This window comes from Centruroides vittatus, unplaced genomic scaffold (assembly GCF_030686945.1).
Source record: "Centruroides vittatus isolate TY-2023 unplaced genomic scaffold, ASM3068694v2 contig_15, whole genome shotgun sequence".
Lineage (NCBI taxonomy): Eukaryota > Metazoa > Arthropoda > Arachnida > Scorpiones > Buthidae > Centruroides > Centruroides vittatus.
This window is the reverse complement of record NW_027120927.1, coordinates 650,617-666,134: the sequence shown is the minus strand read 5'-3', so window position 1 is coordinate 666,134 and position 15,518 is coordinate 650,617. Positions and strand designations below refer to the sequence as shown.

The window sequence follows — 15,518 nt, the reverse complement described above, 5'->3', positions numbered from 1 at the left end:
AAAAATACCTTATCCTTCTTCTGCATTTCTCTTATTTCTTGAGTGAGTAGAGTGTATGTGCGGATTTTTTTTACTGCGAGTATTTTTACTTTCCTGGCTATTGCATATATTTACATTTACATTTACTAAAGGATTAGAAGGCCTCCACCAAAAGGTACAGCCTTGGAAAAGGAAAGATCAAGAGTTATACTAGAAGTAAGAAGAGAATAGAAAGGTAGATAGGAAAGTGTGAAGTATGACCTCTCGGAGTGCTTGCCGAGTGTCATTTATTAAACACAGAAAAGTACAAATCGCCAAAATACAGTGGTATACAGAATAACTGCCTTCGTTTTGAGGCAGTAAGAGCCCCTTTACGGCTGACTTTCCTTAGAGCTCAGTAAACATATACATGCGAATGTACAACCTGATTGGGGGAAAGACAGACAAATCGTCCATGCTTTGGGAGGGAACTGTTTCAGACTGTTTTTTGTACATACAACCGTATGTACAAAAAACAGTCTGAAACTGGGCGAACTGGCTCTTAACGGCTATTTTGCCAGAGGATCTGCACATAAACAAACGTGTATGTATTGTACATCTCATATCAAGGAGGAGAGAACCTCCATGGCTCCATGGCCTTGGAGGGTACGTAAATGCAAGCAACAAATTCTCCCGTGAAGGGACCGGGGATGATGACACGGATCCTTCGTGACCAGTGGTGCGCGACACAAGGGTGGTTAAGACACTGACCACCTTAAAACAGAGAGCAAAAAACAGTACCACAATTTATGCCCATTGACAAGCTTACCTCGCAACGCCGTGAGGCGCAGACAATATTAGGGGCAGCCAGACACACACAGTCCCAGAGCAAACTTTCACAGAATACAAGCCTGAGTTGATTGATATCAGGAGATTCAGTTATCTGGTGGACTTCAGGTGCCCTGATGAAGCTTTCGAAAGCCTGGAGAGTCCTATGATTGGTAAGGAAACCTTTCATCTGGCCAGGCTAACGAAAGACAATGTCAGCCAGGGTGCCTGCCAGAAGCCTTCTTTCTACTTTATATTTTGGACACAAGAAAATTATGTACTTTGCATCTTGGTCCTCATCCATGAAGCAGAGACATTTTGCATCCTCTTTATTTAGAAACCGTTTCGGGTATGCTCGAAAGTTTCCATGGTCCGTTATGAATTGTGAGGTGGCAAAGTTTGGCTGGTAGAAGACCTTAGTTTGTCTGTCCATAACACACCGTAGAAACTCAAAGGCGTGTCGGCCCGTATTCCCTAATTCCCACCGGCGTTGCCACAGTTGTATTATGATGTTGTTTAACTTGGTCTTAATAAGGCTTGTTGGAAGAGTGCTTAGTGAGATGGGCACGTCCAATCTCGCAGCCCTTTTCGCCAACAAGTCTGCCCGCTCATTTCCGCTAATTCCCGAATGTCCTTTAACCCAGTTAAAGTAAATTGTCACTCCTCTTCTTTGGAGTGTTTCCAGAAGATTGATGGTTTCTTGAACAATAGACAGTTTTGTTTGTAACCATTTGAATTGAGCAAGTGCTGTTTTGCCATCACTGAATATATTGATTGTCTTATTGTGAAGTCTTGGGTTGTCTTTTATGTAAAAGAGAGCCCTGGGAATGGCCAGGCTCTCTGCCTGGTTAATTGAGCAATGTTCTTTGAGCTTGTAATTAGCTTGGAAGATGGACCTGTCGTACTTGTTATACACCACCACAGCACAACCTACACCTACTGTTGACTTTGAGCCGTCAGTAGGCTATTGCATGTAGCAGGGAAAGTACGGCGATCAGTCAAAAGATGACCACTCCCAAGATTTTTACATTTTTGGACTTGGGACCTTGAAACATTGAGAAATGCAAAAAAAAATTCTGGGGTTTTTTTCTGTATGTATGGATGTTTGTATGGGAGGCATGATTTTGTTTACCCTCTTTGAAGCTTAATAACTTCTGAAATTTTTCAGGGAGGTTTGTGTATTAGGGATTTGTGCTATTAAATTTTGGGGATTAAAGGTCAAGGGGTTGGGGATATAAAAGGTTGTGTGTATCTCCAGTAGGGTCAGTCTTAATGACAATTTTACTGGTTATTGGGATGCAATTTGAAAAAAATTATAGACCTATAAATTCCCACTGTTGTCTATCTGTCTTTCCTTAATCTTGAGAACAGAGTTAGATGAAAGATGAGACCAGATATGGAAATCCTAGGGGCAGGAAGCCCAAATTAACTATATATGAACTTCCAATGCAAACCAGAAGTCATTATTTCAATTCAAAACTTCCTCTGAAAGCATAACTCTATTGTTAAAGGAAAAGTATGGTGTACAGGAGCAAGACACTACAATTTGAGGTGGAGAGCATGTTTTAAATTAAATAAATTAAAAATACGATTAGAAATTGCAATCTGGCATTGTGACGATGACACAATAAATAAATGTTTCTTTTGGCGATTTGCTCAACTTGCACGATATCCATTAATATTTCTCACACAACACACTTGCATTCGTTAAATTACATTATGATTATACTTTTGAGTTCCTATGTTAGAAATATATCCCAAAAAGAGGTTATAACTTTGTTGTGTTTGTTAATTGTTTTTATTGTCAGAGGAAGTTCCACTGATTTATTAGAAACATAGCTTAAACATAGAGGCTAGCTATAACCCAAATTCTGATTACTAAAGAAAATTATAAAAGTTTATTTTAACTTATGTTTTGGGACTTGATAACATTACCTGTGATTTATAATAAATGGTTTCTAAGATGTCCTATAAATATAAAGGCACAAGTTGTTATGCAAATAAAAGCTAAACTAATTATCATATAACAAAACCAATTTAATTTTGAGGTAGTTACAAATAAACATACTAAAAATCATGTAGTTATATTGTTTAACAACGTAACAATAAATTAATTTAAATCAAAATCACATTTCTCGCTGTCCCAAAAACATAAAGGCATAATACAAAATCGCTAGAACAATAGAAAGTATTGTTACAAATCTTTAATAATAATCAACTAATAACCAATACACTTCCCCTTTTTCATTATAACCTTGTAGATATAGTCTGACATTGATTGTATAAGTTTTTGAAGGACTATTGTAGTTATTTTTTCTAATGGCTATTAATTGCATGTTTTAACTCATGTACACTGTTATATTGGGACCCATTAGCATATACAGCTCTAGCTAAAATTCCCTAGAGGTTTTCCATTGGATTCAAATCTAGGGAACGAACTGGCCAATCAGTAACTGGGACTCCATTACTTAAAAACCACCCATAAGTTGATTTAGCTATGTGGATCTTTTGGAAAAAACCAACAATTTCCAGCAATTACATCAGCCCAAGGCAAAAGATAACTTTCTAGCATGTCTTGATAATGATTTGCATTCATTTGGCCACTGAGGAATGCAATATTTGTCTTGCTAAACCCACCCCATGCCATCACTGAGCATCCCCCTTGCTGCCATTTTGAAAATAGTTCTTCCTCACCTCTCAAATCATGCTAATAACAAGTCCAACCATCTGTTCCATCAAAATTAGACTTCTCATCGCTCCAGATGATGTGCTTTCATGTGTCTGTCCATCTCATGCCCACTGCAAGCACTTTTGCTCATAGAAAGGATTAATGATGGTTGCAGGCTTTTTCTTCTTATAGATAAGATGCTGACTTGTACTAACAATTCTTCCAGTTGTAGATTTTGATACATTAAGCTCTGGTTTTGATGCTAGTTTTCATAAAGATGTTTGGTTGCTTTTGATTTCCCTCAAAATACTACATTTTCCTCTATTTGTAAGCTTTGAAGGTTGACCCGTTGCTTTCTTTTGTCCATATTTGCTCCAACCTTTATGAAATTCTCAATTACAGTTGGAGAATGATAAATTTTCTTCGTGATTGCTCTTGCTGAGTAATTTTCATCTCTTAAAGCTGAAATCTTGCCTTTTTAAACATCTGTTAAGGGTTTTGCACATGATGAAAAACAATTCATTTACATTAATAAGTACACTCAAACCTGTTTTTGTGCGGTCTATTTTTGTGCGATTTTTTTGTGTGCGGTATATGAATTTCAATCAAATTGGTATACTGCACAAAAATAATTGCACAAAACACATTGCACGTATAAAAATCGCACAAAAAAAGACCGCACAAAAACAGGTTTGAGTGTAACAGAAATAAACATTTGAAACACATGGCAGTTATACTGTAGTACTGTATGACCTCTATTGTTAGAAAACTGAACCTGCCTTTATATTTTTGGAACAGCGAGAAATGTGATTTTCATCTAAATTAATTTATTGTTAAGTTGTTAAACAATATAATTACGTGATTTTTTAGTATGTTTATTTGTAACTACCACAAAATTAAATTGATTTTGTTATGTGATAATTAGTTTAGCTTTTATTTTCATAACAAGTTGTGCTTTTATATTTATGGGATGCACTTTATTGTACTGTACATAGCTTGTGGCTAATAAGCCTCCATGGAAAGGCAACTTTACATATGATGAAATTATTTATAATTCTATACAGACAAACAGCTTGCTGAGTTTATTGGAAAATTGAACAGAGGTTTCATTTGCATACCCACTTTGGCTTTAGGTATTATGCAGTTAATTAGTTTAGATATTGGCATTGTAAAGACCAGAATTCTCTGTCACTAGCATTGTAAAAGCTGCTAGATTTGACTTCTGTATCTGCAAATTATATATTTATTATAGTATGAAAAGTATTGTTTTTGATGCTTCATGAATTTAATTCTGAAATAATGTTTTTTTTTTTTTTTTTAAAGCTTTTCGAGAATTGCCATTTGCCTGACCACGATGCATTATGTTGTCGAATGCATTTTCCATCTCTCTCGACTGTTATATTTTGCCGAAAAATCAAAAGCCGCCAGTTATGGGTAAGAATGTTTAAGAAATATTGTGATTGCTTATGATATTATTGTCTAATATTCCATATTCTGAATGATGCATGAAACTGCAATTAAAACTGCAAAAGAATCAAATTGTCTTTCTAGCAATGAGTAAAAAGTACATTTGTAAATTTAAGTGTTTTTGTAGCTGTTTTACTTTCAATTTTGTGCTAAATTACTGTGCATAAAATTAAAACTTTTATTGCAACAAGATATCTATATTTATCAAACAACTCATAATCTAACATTAAACATTATCATCTACCTCATATGTTTACAGGAGTAAGCATAGAAAAATGTCATTCATAGCCAAGCAGAATCAGAGTTTTGTCTACAACAGGTGATGCATATTCTACTAATCACAGTAGTCTAACATTGCACTCCTAAAAACTGGAAGTGTTGCCATTATTTCTCTCTCACTTCCAAGGTTTAACTGAAGATCTGAAGTAGTTGTAGCACACTTTGAGTTAAGAGTTTGTTATAATCTGCATACACTTTGAGAGTAGTTATACATTTATTAAATATTTTTCTAATTATTTTCATGTTTATAGTCTAAAACAAATAATAATGGCATATCCATTCCGTTATAGTGCAGTTCTATTTCACATATCTTTTAAAATTTACTTTATTAATTTTTTAATTTGACACAGTTTAAATCATTCTTTGTTTTGTAGAGGGCTGTCCATAAATTACTTAGTACAGATATAAATGGATGGCTATGCAGATAATTGTTACATTGCTATTACAGAAAGTGCTTTTAGCCCTAAGTATAATTAAATTAATTAAAATATCTATCATTGTGAGGCAGATGATAATAGGGCTTGGTGTGATAAGTCCTACTATTATCTGCCTCACGGTTATAGATATTTTAATTAATTTAATTGTTACATTGCTTTACAAGGGAGTGGGTATGTTTACAAAATTATTATGCTAGGATCTCAGCCCTTGGGCAACAGAATGATTAATTTTTGTTTTCAAACAGTTGCATAGCAAACTGTACTATTTGCCACTTCTTTTTATGTAATTAATAAAATAATGTAATGTTCAGTTTTCCATGCTGTGTTGTATTCCACAATAGAATTAAGAGGGTTGATCTACGATTTGTCTTACGTAATATGAATATGCAGATGTGTTATGGAAAGTTGGATGGTAGTTGAAAGGTAAAAATAGCATTACATGATTTATTGACAATCCCTTATGTCTTATGCTGATTTCTAAGGATCCTGATAATTATTTAACTATAATGAAAACAAATGCAATCCCCATTGGAATGTGAAAGAAATTTAATAGATTTTGTCCTTATTTTTCCTTACTAAATTTCAATTAATCTGTTTTAGATTTATGATTTGGAACACGCTATTCGTTCTGGTGAGACTTGCCTCCATTACGCTGTCTGTTCTGACATTCTGGTACGGTCTTGCCCTCAACGAATCTGCGGGGAAGATTGAAGTAGCCACTGGAAACTTCAACACGTCACTCATACGGTAAGTGGGCATTTGTGTTAAAATTTATTTCTCGTACGAATGACTTACGTCTGGATCGTTCTTCTCGTTCTCCAGTGTAAACTGTCTGGTTGCCGTGTGCCTTCTGCAGGCTTGGATGATGTGGAATTTTATAAATTTCCACTTAAGGAGAATGAGAGAGAAAGCTGCCCAAGTGGCCAGCACCAAAAAGAAGGCTCTTGCAAAGAAGGAAAGAAAAATTAGAAAAGAAGAAAGTAAGTGATGAAATTGTTGGGAATTTTATTTTAAAAAATTGCAGTTTTTTTAATATTTATTAATACAATCTTTCCTTCTGACAATGCAATTAATCAATAACTGCTTATTTCCTCTAATCTTATTGCATGATTCTTTTGTTTTTTTAAATGATAGTACACTTCTAAAAAGTAGAATTTCTTTAATTTGCCACAATATAAATCATTGTGAAATGACACAGAATGGATACACATGACATTTAGTATTAGAAATAAATGTTAGAATTAGTTTCAATTCAAAAAACTCATTACGTAAACAGATTTTCCCATATGTTTTATTTAAATGAAAAAGGAGTCTTTGATGTATTGTAAATACAAGTAATCAATTATCTACCATATGAATCAATAAAATTTTCTAAAATAAATAGAACTTACTTTGACCTTGCAGATGATTTAAACTTTGTATGATTTAAATGTCATATTTGGCCTGTTGTTAAGTGGGCTGCATATACAACAAAAGTCTCATAAGATTATGATGGTATTTCTACATTTATATACTTAAATACTTAGTTTACTATTCAAATAGGCTATACATAATATAAATTATAAATACACTGATGTTTGTTTAACGACATATTTCGCGGAGCATATCCTCATCATTAAAACAGCACACATTTGTAGTCTTCTCTTGAAGGCTAGGGTTTGAATTTATCACTAACAACTATGCATTTATATCTGTTAATCAACAGTTATACACTCTGAAAAGTAAGATTTAAATCACCTTCAAACTGTAACCTCCCACCGCTTGGATGCCATGGTGACAATGTTAGTTACACATACTATACTCCCTGTATTCACCATATTCATTGAGACATTTATCCTAATGTTGTGAAAGAGAATGCATACCCGGCATATAGAATTCTCAAGTTCTGTTTGCAAAACTAGTAGTGGACTATACTGTGCCTTGTAATGTGATAAAAACTTTATTCCAGAGTTTTCAGAGGTTCAAACAGATTATAGTTGTTAGCCCCATGTTTGCACATCACTAGGACATTGTGAGCTGTATACAGTGTAGAGACTTTGTAACTAATTACTTAGTTTGTATCTCTGTTAAATCATCTCCCGAAGGAGGTTTTCATCAGATAGCAAAGCAGCCAATGTGGTCTTAACAGCGATTCTACTAACAATACTCTGAGTTATGTGCAATGTATAACACTTTCTCTCACAACTTTCCGACAAGTGCTTCAGTGTATGTGGCAAAATATGTGGAAGTTTAATGTGTGTATCTAACATTGCTTCACCACAATAGGATGCATTTTCTTCTATGGCACACATCTTATGGGATTATCTTTGAGGCATAAACATCATTTGCAGTAAATGCCAAATTAATTAATTCAGTCAATGTACACATTAAGTGAAGAAATATAAATAAAAATTACACGTTCTTTTGTACATTTAAACTTTAATACTTTGACAAACTGTTTTACATGAGATTTTAGTTTTAAAAAATATTTATTTGCATCATGTAATTAGAAAAACTGAAACTGATAATTGTAATTTCACTCCTTTAGAAAATTTATAACAAAGAAAAGGTGCAGAGACATCACGGCCTGGTTACATTTTTACCACCAGAAGGTATTAATTGATGTTTCTGTATTTAATGAATGTGCTCAACTTTATTTAAAGGTCAGTAATGCCGCCGACTCGGCACTGCGATAAAATCTGTATACGTTGGCAGAATTTATCGAAATCAAATCTCTAAACCCGTGTGTCCCATTTACAATATCGTGCATCTGGATGCAGGTTCTTCGGAACAAATTCGATAAGATTATACAAAATACAAGAATACAGTCCGTAACAAGTTTGTTTCGGGATTATTATACACGCGGCCAATTTTCCAGTACATAACTGCAAATTTTATAAAAGGATTGCGAAGGTTTTGCTCCTTATCGCGTACATATAATGTAGGATAAGTTACGTGTTCATCAGATATTTAAACTCCTCAGAATTCCTATTTTATTATATAGCAGAGTTATATACAATGCCAAGAGGTGGCAGGTTTAAGCCAGTTTATATTTCATTAGAGTTTGTCATTGCTAGATTGGCAAGTTCTTATGCAACTATCTTAACTTCTAGCATTAAATACTCTTCAGGTTGAAACTCTGAAGTAATTTGATTGAAAGTGGAAATTGCAGATAATAGTGCAAGGAATCTGTTGATACTGTGATCGTTGCATAGTCAAGTTTGATTAGTAGTGTCACTAAACTCCTCCTTGTAAGTTCAACTTTTATTTTGTTGTGCCATAGTTTTGAATTATAAATGTCATACTAATTTCTGACATATTCTTCAATTTAAAACATTTTGGATTTATTTTCTGTAAGCAAAGACAATTAATCGAGATAGTTTCATTGTGTATCTCTCTGTTTACCCTCCACATGTAAGTTCTGTTGAACTGTGGTCCTGTTCTCAAGTTTGATGTTTTCTTGCCTTTGTCATAGAACCTACTTCTTACAGTTGAAAAGTTGTAGACACTACTCGTAATATTTTGTTACTTAATGCCAACGGAACAGAAATGAAACTGTCTTAAATATTGTAGATTTACTTTACATTAAAAATAAAATTTCACCCAATTATCAATGTAAAACTTTATTTACAGAATCTCTGCATTGGATTTTTCTCAAATGAATATAAATTTCTTTGTAAAGTTTTATTGTAAGTTATTGTGAAGTTTTTATTTTCTAGTTGAGTACACATTTTTGCAGACATTAAAAAAAAAAAAAAAAATTAGAATTTGGATGGATTTCGAAACTCCTTCGTGAAGAAATTGTGTATAATTGCTTTTAACAAATTTAATAATAACAATTTTTACTATAACTTTAGTCTGAATTAATTATGTAAAATTTGATTCTTCTCAATTTTGCAAGTTAATAATGTTTTGAAAACAATTTGCTTTGGCAGAATAAAAAGATCAGTTTAGAGATATTGAATTAATGCTGGAATCTAGATCATGTAACCCATAAGTATTAATTTAAAATGCTTTAATAGTAAACATTATTAGCATTTTAAAAGTACAGTAATCTTATATTAAATAAGTCAAATAGCTCAAAGAAACAGTCACATTTGAATAACACCCTGGCATAATTTACACATACCAGTATATGAAATTATAGTTTGATTGTTGGCATGGTTCTTATCTGCCAGTCCATGAGTCCATGATCTTTATAGGACAGAATATTGTATATTATGGTGCTCCTTCTTACAAGCACTATTCATTCCCTGAAATGTGCATCATATACAGGATCTTTCAAAAAGAATGTGGCATTTTAAATTACTGAAATTATGTTAATTATTACCTGAAAATGATATAACATATTTCAAGACAGAAAAACACTCGAAGCTTTACAAGTTTTCTTGTTACAATATCTCAATACGTGCACCTCGTGTCGTACTACACTCGTCTAGCCGATAGTCAATTTCTTCCCGTACTTGCCTGCAGCATATCCGCTCGTACTCCTCGAAAACAGTTGTAATTTGATTCTGCGGCTCCCGTAAATTCCTAGGCAATGGTGCGCATAAACACGGTGTCTTTCTCATATCTTTACAAGAAGAAATTGCAATGTACTGGATCCAGAAAGCCGGGTGGCCGGCGCATTAGTGAGTCGTCGTTCGGTCCTCGGCGTCCAGTTCTTTCTCGAAGAAGTACACGAAGTAAAATTTTGCAAACCTCCCTACGTAAGTGAGGCAAAGTCCCGTCTCGTTCAAAGACGTAGTTATCGGATTCTCGATTCGGTCGAGGAAACGGCCGGTGCGGCGAGTCTGGAAAAACGATCGTCGGCCGAATGCGCGTCGAGATGCGCGTAACGAGAGACCGTAATAAACGGGCACAAAACTTGGAATGTTTTTTTCTTTTAAAATATATTAAATTGTTTTCAGGTAATAATTAACATAAGACAGATTGTTTTTGAAGACTTTGTATATATTTCTTTGTAAGACTCATCACGTGTCTTCCTTACTTTTGATGGTGATAAGATTCAATAAATGATTTATTCATTTTATAAGATGTATACAATTAACTAAAATTTAAAACGTTAAGGTGCTGAAGTTTTGCTTCCAGCCACCAAAGAAATTACCTGTTAAGGAGTTAGAATTGGGTGTCTACGATGCTTCGCACACATCAAAGTACTTCAAAGCATTTGATTCTTAGTAACTTGACTGCATGGTTAACAGTTAATGTTCTCTTAAACTTTTGGTTCTTGGAGAAACTAATTACACTCCAATTGCTACCAAAGTTAATTTTCTAACAAAATCTTGAAATTAATTCATTTTTCAATAAATTCTGCATGTAAAACCTTGTATATACAGATTTCATTGCATAATTGAGTTCTGTGTGTATATAAATTAACATTGTTCTTCTTGCATGTGAAATTATTTAAGAATTTTATGTTTAAGTTTTTGGTCTGTTAAACTTTCACACTTGATGTAAATGGGAGTTTCTGTATGTTTTCATCTTGTACGAGAAAGGTGTGCGTGAAGTTACCCGCAGAATGGCCAAGTTACTTAACCGAGGCACGTACGGAACTACCGTCACAAAATGTGCCTTGTTTAACTAAATCTTAGGCCATCCTGTATCTATATATATATAGGTTTAGTCCCTATTTTTGCATTAATGTTTTGCTCCTATGTTAGCATTAATCATGTTACTATTGCTTCTGACTGTTAAATTACTGCTCTTAAATACTAAATATTATGAATATGCAAGCATTAATGCAAAAATGGAAACCTAAACCATGAAATTAATTTTACTTATGGAAGGCAAATTCTGTGAGAAATCTTGCAAAATTTTTGCAAATTTCTCACAGAATTTGCTTGGTCTTAAAATATGTGCCACTACTGAAAAAGCGTGTGTTAACTGTGGTTAAGTGAGGTGTTTGTATTAAGTGAAGAGATGAGAATTCATCAAACCAATCGGGACCGAGGTGACAAACAGGAAAATTGAATCCGACAGACAAATCTGCTCAGAATAATTAATTTGTAGGTCAGACAAATTATCATCCAAAACGGTACATCGGTAAGAGGATCGTGTTACTTAATTACTTTCCTTTAGAATATTGAAGAGCTGCGCACCAATTTGAACTTTTAAAATTCTTGTTTAATGCTAATAATTTAAAAAATATTTCTTTTTTTGTTCTATAATTTGTAATTACTACATTATGTTGTTATGGGTGAGCTTGTAGATAATTTTATGGGACACAATTTGGCTAAAAATGGAAATGCAGCCGATGCGAGAGAGTTCGTTCGGTGTCGTAATTCATAAAAATGCATGAGATTTATCTAACGAGGACATCGCAGACACGTTCGAAATGTGTAGAATCTGTCGGTGGTTACAAAACTTAGGATAAGATTAGGAAATTGCAATCTCGTTACGGCAAACAGACTAATGTTTCACTTTATCCCGTTTTCAGTGAGGAAGGCGTCGGAAGACGACGTGAACGAACTCCCGGAGGTGGATCAAAACACAAAGAAAGACCTGCGCTCTCGAACCGTGGCGAGTTCGACCGCCAGTCCAAAATCAAAACGAAGTTAACGTCTCCCGGAACCGTTCTTCGGCGAGCTCGGGCGGACGACGAATCTTTTTTTTAACCCCGTACCGGTTTTTACCACTTTGCTTAACTCTGTGTCACGACGCTTTTTAAAAAAATTATATATATATACATATATATATATTATAATAATAACAAAAAAATCAAAATAGGTTTGGTTTCCGTTGAGTTTTTATATATGAAAAAAACTGTACAGTTAACAGACAATGACAATTTCCAACAAAATTGGAACAGACACTGTTTCGGACAGTAGGAAATTTGTAAATTTGGGATTGAAGTTGATTTTTGTATATTTTTCTACTATATCTTCATAAATAAAGTTGCACATTCCAATTAATTATTGATTAGTATTGTGTAGTTTGGTATGTGGCATCTAGTTTTTCGTGCGGTTTCCGGCATCTTCGTAAGACCTGTTATGATAAACGTCACCCAATTTAATTTAATTTTTTAACCTATGGTTATGGTTGTAACCATTCGTGTCTTGTCCATTGATCACTAAAGAATATAGCACCATAGCATACTCATGAAACATTTGGCTCTAGTGTCTAAAATTATACCTGCACTCTAACATACATTTGAATTACACAAACATAAATTAATTTTATCTTAATGTGCAAGCTTAGTTTGTTTCCACCATCCGTCGTTAGGGTACACACACACACACACACACACACACACACTCGAACAGTGGACAGATAGGAAAAAGCCATCCGTAACATTAGTTACGGACGGATTTTTGTCTACGTCTGCTCTGCGCATTTGCCAAATGTGCAATTTCCTTTACAGAGGTAGAAATTTAATTCATTTTCACCGATTTTAAAGTCAAAATTTGCATATTCTATAAAGATTTTTAGCAAAAGAGTGTCTTTGAATAATTTAATCCCAAGACACGACGTAAGTTGCAGTTTAGATAATTAATTACCTACCAAAGACAAGGATTGAACTGTACAGAAGATCCTTCGTAATGCTACACCAGTAATTGGACCGTACGGTTATTGCCAACTGTTTTCAAAGAGCCATCTTAGACCAAATTTGCATATTATTTTCATAAGTATTACAACATACACATGGCAAATGGTGGCATTACTGGTAAACATGATTGATCAGTTTGTAGAGTAAATGTAATCTGAATACAGTATTGATACATAGATATACTAAACTACATGCAAGATTTATTCAATTAACTTTTATAATACTTGTATATGAATAATGACACTGCAAAATCTTTAAGATACAACAACAAAGTGAGTGTAAATTGTAATTTTAGTCCAAAATGTGATTCAAATCTTAATCCTACAAGTGTAATGGTGCATTCAAGATAATGGTGTCTTTCTGTACCTTAAGGAACCCACTTTACTGAGTTATAAAAGTACAGTGACGTTTATCCCTTTCTAATGGGGCATGTGTTTGTGATCACCACGTTTCTTTGAGGTCACAGGAGCATGTGGATGCCTCACGACTGTAGCTGCATGTATAGAATGAAGTAAGTGGTGAAAGTGCTGAGGATCTGTGAACAAACATTTACATTTTAATAAATGAAATGACAAAAAATGAAATAGATCAGGATTACTCACGCTCAAAATGGACTTTTTACTGAATACAAACAGATCTAAACACGTGTATCCATTGGGTTTTTCCAGTTGATCCATGAACACCATCGCCTGAAAAAACAAAATTCTATTAGATTTCGTGTAGTGGTCCCATTGGTGGCACTACATCTCAAATCTTGCTGCTGGATGTGGATTCGAGCCTTAAATAAATTAACTTTTTTTTTGGTACTAGAAGGGGTTTAAATCCTCGTAATCATACAATCAATTAACTCGTTGGTTTCAATTACGTACGCGAGGTGGCGCACATTGGCTTAACAATGAAAATTCGAATCACTGTTGCCATCTTAAGAAAATCGTGACGTCGAGTAATTGAGTAAATTGTAAGTCGGATTAACTTAAATCACTCGAATGTCTACTTACCTGATTTGTGGTGTCTGGCGGCGGGTCCGCAAATAGGATGGCCCCGTACAAATAGTGATAGGGTTGTTTAGCCTAAAAAAATTGCGGTAGAGGTTATTTTAAGGTCAGGTAAATTGAGAGTGAATCTGGCGACTCACCACTGTCGAAGTAGTTGCCAAAGTTAGCATCACGATCATGAACGTTCCGAATATCATGATGATAAATGTGGTCATGATGAGGAAGGAGCAAATATCCGTGGCTAGGAACAGGTAATGGTAGAGCACCATGCACATGGTGGGGATGAATGAGGCATAGATGACAAATATGTAACACGCTAAGTGTTTATCCGCCATCCTAATCATGGTGGACAGATCAAAATGACGTCGATGGATCGCTTCCAAATTAATCAAATCTAAGTTGGCCCTGAGTGCTTTCACCTCGTCAGTCAGCTCTTGCAGTAAGTGCTTCAATCGGGTGGTAATGGCCAAAAAGTACAGAAGAGAGAGTGCGTGAATTATCGTATTGTTGATGAATCCAAACGGCATGATTACAGAGGCATAAAGGGCCACCAGCAGGCCCACCTTCCTCCTGAATTGTCCGAAAGAAGTCAGTAAACGTTGGCAAACTGGCCCTACTAGCCCAAAAATCACAAGGGGAAACCCCACGAAGAGTATCCAAACTTGCAACCTGCTAATTATGAACGCATTCTTGCTGGTGGAGTGCATCTGGTTCCATAGCTTTATGAACGTTACGTCTGCATGGTGTAGATTGTTGTACGTAACCATTAGGGCCCCGTTTAAGAAGTAAATGGTCATCAGGGTCTTGTACATTTCGGCCACGTTTTCGTTGCCCGAAGCGATTATGGATATGCCCTCCTTGGTTCCTACCAATTCGGACAGCCAGGGCATGATTCGTAATTTTAGATTAGTCGTTTCTACGACGTAACCCCAGAGTACGAAGGTGAACATCAGTTGTAGGTAGGCACCCCTTCTAGTTCTGGGCCCTTCTACCTTGATCAAGCGACTCTTTAGGAACATGTAGTGCCTTAGAAGTATTGGGAGCTTGTATAGATATAGCGCTTCGTCCATCTTGAATCAACCAATCATTAATCGATCGATCGTGCAATAGATCAATATTTGTCATTAACGTAACACGTAAATGAAGACCATCAAAGGTTTTCGCAAAAAAACTAGTTGAAGCCGTAAACAGCGCGAGTTACGTATTCTCTACACGTGCCTACATTTTGTTAATACAGTAACATTTGATTATCCGCTATCATCGCGTATGTAAAGCATTAACGATGCGTAACATTGAAAATCGCGTTACTTTAGTAAATAACGGTTTAAAATGAGCAACTCTCGTCTGTTAACATAGTA

At 34.9% G+C, this 15,518-nt stretch overlaps 2 protein-coding genes across 5 annotated transcripts in view; one reads left to right on the top strand and one right to left on the bottom strand.

Moving 5' to 3' along the window:
• The window catches only part of TRAM (translocating chain-associated membrane protein 1), a 36,787-nt gene extending 24,257 nt beyond the window's left edge, over positions 1 to 12,530 (top strand). The window contains exons 8-12 of one of the 3 annotated variants that reach the window (XR_010879667.1): positions 4,778 to 4,888; positions 6,238 to 6,384; positions 6,460 to 6,617; positions 8,165 to 8,279; positions 12,056 to 12,188. Coding sequence is in view for 1 of the 3 variants with exons in the window: in XM_067262532.1 (XP_067118633.1) it covers positions 4,778 to 4,888; positions 6,238 to 6,384; positions 6,460 to 6,617; positions 12,056 to 12,177 (538 nt within the window). In the remaining 2 variants the exon portion in view is untranslated. Of the gene's footprint in view, positions 1 to 4,777; positions 4,889 to 6,237; positions 6,385 to 6,459; positions 6,618 to 8,164; positions 8,280 to 12,055 lie in introns of all 3 variants that reach the window. The other 2 variants (XR_010879668.1, XM_067262532.1) reach the window with 2 other exon arrangements.
• Positions 12,531 to 13,384: 854 nt separating this feature from the next.
• LOC136968545 (uncharacterized) lies at positions 13,385 to 14,794 on the bottom strand. 2 transcript variants are annotated; one of them, XM_067262530.1, is made up of 3 exons: positions 14,301 to 14,794; positions 13,768 to 13,854; positions 13,385 to 13,700 (listed from the first exon to the last, which is right to left on the bottom strand). In XM_067262530.1, the coding sequence occupies exons 1-3, from the start codon at positions 14,685 to 14,687 to the stop codon at positions 13,647 to 13,649; spliced, it is 528 nt and encodes a 175-aa protein (XP_067118631.1). In that variant the 5' UTR covers positions 14,688 to 14,794; the 3' UTR covers positions 13,385 to 13,646. The 2 variants fall into 2 exon arrangements, 1 of the variants encoding a protein (XP_067118631.1); XR_010879666.1 differs by lacking the exons at positions 13,385 to 13,700; positions 13,768 to 13,854 and adding an exon at positions 14,145 to 14,235.
• Positions 14,795 to 15,518: the final 724 nt, after the last annotated feature.